This window comes from Neopelma chrysocephalum, unplaced genomic scaffold, assembly GCF_003984885.1.
Source record: "Neopelma chrysocephalum unplaced genomic scaffold, ASM398488v2 Primary Assembly neopelma1_143, whole genome shotgun sequence".
In the NCBI taxonomy this organism is placed as follows: Eukaryota; Metazoa; Chordata; class Aves; order Passeriformes; family Pipridae; genus Neopelma; species Neopelma chrysocephalum.
The window spans coordinates 1684458-1690457 of record NW_020897805.1 but is presented as its reverse complement, the minus strand read 5'-3'; the positions used below and the strand labels follow the sequence as shown (position 1 = coordinate 1690457).

General features: G+C 40.6%; 1 protein-coding gene across 2 annotated transcripts in view; it reads left to right on the top strand.

Annotated features, from left to right (window-relative positions):
- Positions 1–2349, top strand: part of MYOZ1 (myozenin 1) — a 16831-nt gene extending 14482 nt beyond the window's left edge. For both annotated transcript variants that reach the window (XM_027700265.1, XM_027700264.1), the window contains 2 exons: positions 798–957; positions 1781–2349. In XM_027700265.1, the coding sequence (XP_027556066.1) occupies positions 798–957; positions 1781–2012 (392 nt within the window). In that variant the 3' untranslated portion in view covers positions 2013–2349. The remainder of the gene's footprint in view (positions 1–797; positions 958–1780) is intronic.
- The last annotated feature ends 3651 nt before the right edge of the window (positions 2350–6000 follow it).

Here is a 6000-nt window from a genome sequence, read left to right as displayed (position 1 = left end):
GAAGGGAAGGGAAGGGAAGGGAAGGGAAGGGAAGGGAAGGGAAGGGAAGGGAAGGGAAGGGAAGGGAAGGGAAGGGAAGGGAAGGGAAGGGAAGGGAAGGGCATACAGAATGAAACCCCTTGTCGAAGCTCATTTGCTTAATCGAGCAGCTAGAAACTAATCTAAAATTTCTGGCAATCAAGTATCTGACTTAACAACAAAGTGCAGCTCTTGTCACAGACAGGATTTTAACTTCCAGTGAGATACCTCATCATATTTACAAACTGCTTTTAGACATCGTAGGGTGTGTGAGCCAGACTTGTCTCTAACATCCTGGTTCAGAAGCAGGAAAAGATGAATATCTGTTCGTGTAATCACAAAGAAAACGCCATATTATGTCTGCTATAGTCTGGCAGAAAAGAAAAAAATAAATTAAGAAATTAGACAGCACTTTGCCTTAGATAAAGCTTCCCCCAAATTAGTGAAAAAGATGATGAGGTAAAGACTTCATTTCTTTCTATAGGAGCAACCAGAGAGAAGAATGAAAAATTAGCTTTCAAATAAATATATCCTTTAATGCAAACTCCTGGATGAGTGGCTCTTTGACTGTGTTATACCTGCTTTTATGAATAAGGACAGAAGTGGTGTATGACCATTTTTTAAAAGAGAAATCTAACTATTAAATCTCAGATTGATCTAGGAGTTACAGGATCTGGAAACAAAGCTGGTGTCTCAACTTCAATAGCAGATTACAGGAAGGAAATGTATTTAGAAGAAGTGTCATCTAACTAGAGTTCTTTACCTTCCTCTGTTTACAGATGGAAAGTCAGGAGGCAAAAAAGTAACTATATTTAAAACTTACATCTCCCCTTGGGAACGAGCGATGGGTATCAGCCCCGAGGACAAAAGTCAGTTCACCACGGACTTACTGTCATATAGTCCCAAACCTGATTTCCCCCATTACAAGTCTTTTAACAGGTAAGTCTTCTTAGATGTTCAGTTCAGTTCATTTAGCAAAAGAAAACACAGTAACTCTGACCATAGCCTCCTGTCTTGTGCACTGTAAAGGAGTTTTAATTGCACATCATTTTGCTTAGCACAGTCTCCTGTGGATGAAATGTTTGGAAGACTACAAAGAGAAAATATATCAAGAGCTAGAGATTTTAATTCAGCTTATGGTCAGAAAACCTATGCAGCTGGATAAGAGAACTTTAATCCTATTTCCCTTTCTTTCTCACCCCATTTGACTGGGGAGATTTAGCTTGTCACTGTTTATTACTGCAGCCCTTCAAAGTTCAAGAGTTCAGGAAAAATGCTTATGATCGGAGGCCATACACTTCACAGTACTTCAGATAAGAATCAGGATCTTCCTGCTGCTTCTGATAAGAACTGAAAGTTTTACGAATAATTCCAGGGCAGCAACAATTTTTTGTTAATGTCCTGATCCAATTTTGCCACCCAATTCCACAATCTCAGGAGGATAAACCCACATCCCATTATTTTCTGCAATAATGCAGCCTCTGCCTTCTACACACAGAGTACCAACAAGTGTGAAAGGTGTATGGTTTGACGGAGATTGATGCAACAAAGGTGGGGGAAGTGCACAAGAGTGTGTGTGTATTTACATCTTTGTTTTAGTACATGGACAATGGATACATATGTGTTCTTGTGAAGGATTTGTTGGCCAGTCAACTGCAACAGTGGCAAAACTTACTATGTCGATAACTTTGATCATTTATTTTCTAAATCCTGTTGTTTACCTATGCTCTGTTCACTAACTCCATATATTCCCCCATGCCAGGACTGCCATGCCTTACGGGGGTTATGAGAAAGCAGCCAAAAGGATGACCTTCAAAGTGCCTCAGTTTGATATCTGCCCTTTGCTTCCAGAATCTCTCATGATATATAATCAAAATTTCAGCAAAAGACCCTCATTCAACAGAACCCCAATACCTTGGATGCCTTCAGGAGACTCCTCAGAGTACCATACTGAGATCAATGTGCCAATAACTGCTGAAACAGAAGAGCTATAAATCCCCACTGCCAAGACCTTCCCTTTTTTTCTCAGCTCTCTCTATCTCCAAGTTGATAGCAAGAAGCTGAAAAGTGCAACTCTAGTTCTGTCAGCCCTTCCTTTCTTTTGCCCTTAGCCAAGACAAGTTCCTAGCAGGTTCTAAACTTCTCTTCAATGTGGTGTTAATCCATATCAGAAACAGTTAGAGGGAAAGGAGCTTTTTATTCACCAGGACATAAGAGGCCAAGACTAGGAAGTGTTTTCCTGTTTAGCAATGCTAAATGCTGCCTGTCTGATTGACAATAAATCTGTTTTGTCATATATTAACTAAAAATAAAACACCAAGATGAAAAACAGCCTTTGTGTTTTCTCTTTAACAAATGTCACTGAATCAATCTGGGGATTAGCAATAACAAACTTTTCAGTCTCACAACTAGACTATTAGCCTGGGAAGACAGATCTTATGACAGGGATGGTCATAAGACAGGTATACATGAAGGTGTCTTGGATAAACACTGCGAAAGTGATGGTGAAGAATGATAACTTTGAGAGGAAATTATAGCAACATCAGAGAGAAAACAGCAAGTCAGCCCGTCAGTGTAACAAACAGCTTAAAGTATTTCACTGTCACCTAAGATTCCCCCAGTTCTCCAGAGAATAAACTAGGTGACAGCTTAAGCAGTTTTTGATTTTCTTTCCGCAAAGATCGTAAAATCGATAGATTGGGAAGGAACAGAGGCACACCCAAGTGAGATGGTTTGCCCATAGTTACAGAGGAAGAAAGGAAATGCTTTAGTTAGAACAGAAATCATTTGACACTCACCACAGTGCATTATTTATTCAAATACACAGCATCAAAGTCCATTTCACTTCTTGTAACAGCTTTAGCAATGCCACACATATAGGAAGAAAGGCAGGTGCTATAGGAAACTAATGAAGAACTCCTGCATGGAGACTGGTTTGGAATTCTGTTCTGCTGCCTCAACATTTCCTCTTATAAACAGGGCTAAACAACTTGTTCATGGGGACAGCTTCCACTGAAGTATTTTTAAAATAGGAGTTTTTCCTCCTTGTGTAGAAATCCCTGCAACCACGTATTTGATTTTTATTCTGTCGGGATAGTTATGAGGTTGGCTTTATTACACTCCTCTAGAAGGCTACTGACAGGGCTACCCTGAGATCTCTTTAAAATTGTGCTAATAACAACAAGCTGCAAAAGTAATGAATGAGTAGTTTCCTAACCTTTCTGCTGCAATGGCTAAAGAACATTTATTATATGTCCTATTAGATGAATAAGAAGTATCCATAACCAAGTTCTGTGACTAAACTTAAAAATAGTAAGGTGATACTTTGATCTGAAGAATGTTCCAACAAAAATGAAAAAGGTTGTCTTCTTTGTCATGTTCCTACAAAGTAGCTGCAGTTTGAGTTGAAAGCAAATCCTCAGAAAAACTTATTTTATTTCTTTGGATAAAATAGATCCAGTAATTAGTTGAAAAGCATGTCCCACATTGAATTCCTTTTTTAATGCCTACATAAATACATGCAAATTTCACTGGTGAAAGACATTTAAATAGGAAATTCTCACATTTTACCAAACTATTAGTTTATTTCATATTTGATCTGTCTGGAGATAAGGTTGCTGTGTTTTCCAGTATTTTAAATCAAACTGGCTTTTTAATTGCATCATAATTAAGAAGGATGGACTTCTTTTCCAGTTTGAAAAGTACTCTAATACAAGAATCCAGACCACAAAGAGAAGGCCAGAAGTTCAGAGAGACAGAGGAAGTCTTAGAGAAAACTAGGTGACACTAAGCAAAATATTCTCCTACCACATATGCCATTTATTGCCTCCCCTTTTCCAATACAGATTTTAGACTATTGCAATATAGAATTACGTGATTTCTTTATAAAGTGAAATACATGATGCTTTCATGGTAAATATGTCATGAACAGCAGAAACAAGGTAGTTTGGTAGCTGGATGTCACAATCTATTTTCAGTTGCAGGTGCTTCAAATCATGGCCAGTTATGGCACATCAAGGTGCAGAGAGAGCTGAACGCTCTGAGGAGGAGTCAGCCCCACACAAACCCAGCACAGGCAGTGCCCTCACCAACCAGCACAAAAGCTCATGACACCTGAGCATGGCAGTCAAAGCAGAGTGCTGGGGACAGGGTCCATCAATGTTCGCAGGCATGGTGGGGGGATGAATCAGGCATGGAGGCCATACAGGGAGTGTGGTCAGGAGCCAAGCGCTGGGTCCTACACTTGGGTGACAACAACTCCATGCAGCACCACAGACTGGGGGAAGAGTGGCTGGAAAGCTGTCCAGTGGAAAAGGACGTGGGAGTGCTGATCAACGGTGGCTGAACATGAGCCAGCGCATGCCCAGGTGGGCAAGAAAGCCAATGAAGAAGAAAGAGTGTGTCCAGCAGGACTAGGGAAGTGACCATCCCCCTGTACTCAGCACTGTTGAGGCCTCACCTCAAATCCTGTGTTCAGTTCTGGGCCCCTCTCTAGAAGAAGGACATTGAGGTGCTGGAGGGTATCCAGAGAAGGGCAACGAAACTGGTGAAGAGTCTGGAGCACAAGTCTTATGAGAAATGGCTGAGGGAGCTGGGTGTGTTTAGCCTGGAGAAAAGGAGGCTCTCTACAGCTACCTGAAAGGAGGTTTTAGAGAGGTGGGGGCCAGTCTCTTCTCCTAGGTAACAAGCGACAGGACAGGAGGTAACAAGCGCCAAGGGACGTTTAGATTAGATATTAGGAAAAACTTCACTGTAAGTGTTGTCAAGCATTGAAACAGGCTGTCCAGGGAAGTGGTGGAGTCACCATCCCTGGAAATGATCACAGACCATGTGGATATGGCACTTGAGGACATGGTTTAATGGGTAACATGGTGGTGGTGCTGGGTTGACAGTTGGACTTGATGATCATAGAGGATTTTTCCAATCTTAACAATTCTATGGTTCTATGAACCACAGCTTGGACTGGACCCAAGCTACAGTCTGGATCCAAAGTCCATCTAGGAGACAAGCTAGTTCCAGAACAGATCTCAGGTCCACCCAGGAGATGAGAGTGCAGGTCAGCATCCCTCCCTACAACATTGCTTAGACAAGGACCCCAGGCCCAGGTCTGAGCTTAAATGGGATTTCTCAGCCATAAGTGGGGTGAAGGTCCCAGATGAGGCTGGTCAGGGCAACTAAGGGCCTTTGGTGCACACAGGACAATGACAGCAAAATGTTTGGGAATTCCAATAGAATCACAACCCCCATTTGAGGTTTATTTTATCACAGGAAAAAAAAAGACTGAATAAAATAGGTCCTTAAATATGCAGGGAAAGGTAAGGAATCCTATGCAGAAATAGCACAATGCTCTCTGGTGGTGTTGTTTCAAAGCTCTAATGTACAAGAAAGGCAGCAAAATCCTGCAAGTACGTGAAGGACTGGGTAAATACCCAGAGCTCTCTCTGGTTCATAATGTACTGTTGGACAAGAATTTTTGTCTACATACTTAATTATCCCAAACCCTAAATGGGCACAAAAAGCTGCAATGTCCTTGGAATTAGTATTGTATCACTGCAAGTTATTAGTAATGTTGCTCTAATTCATACTTGTAAGCTAAGAGGATGCTTCAGTTTTGGAAATTTGCTTAATGAGGCATATAGCTCTTCTTTTGCCAATACAGTTTCAATCTCAAATCCTGTCAAGCAGGATTTATGTGCTTTTGTTTCTAACACAAAATGAGAAATATAATGCTACATGCCATAGAACAATTCAAACAACTATTGTCTTGTTGTTTACACAGCTTAAATTACATGCTGGTTTAGTCATTATTCAAAGTAACATTACAAGTGAGAAAAAATCAGTAATCTAAATTCTGTCTCAAAAATAACTAATTTGAGTAAGGCTTGAAGTTACTGTTATCAGGGCAGAAGTTTGTCCAAAATGATCAAATATTTAAGAGGAAGTAAGAAACCACTCAGGCTCTTTGTTTTCCTTGGGCTATGA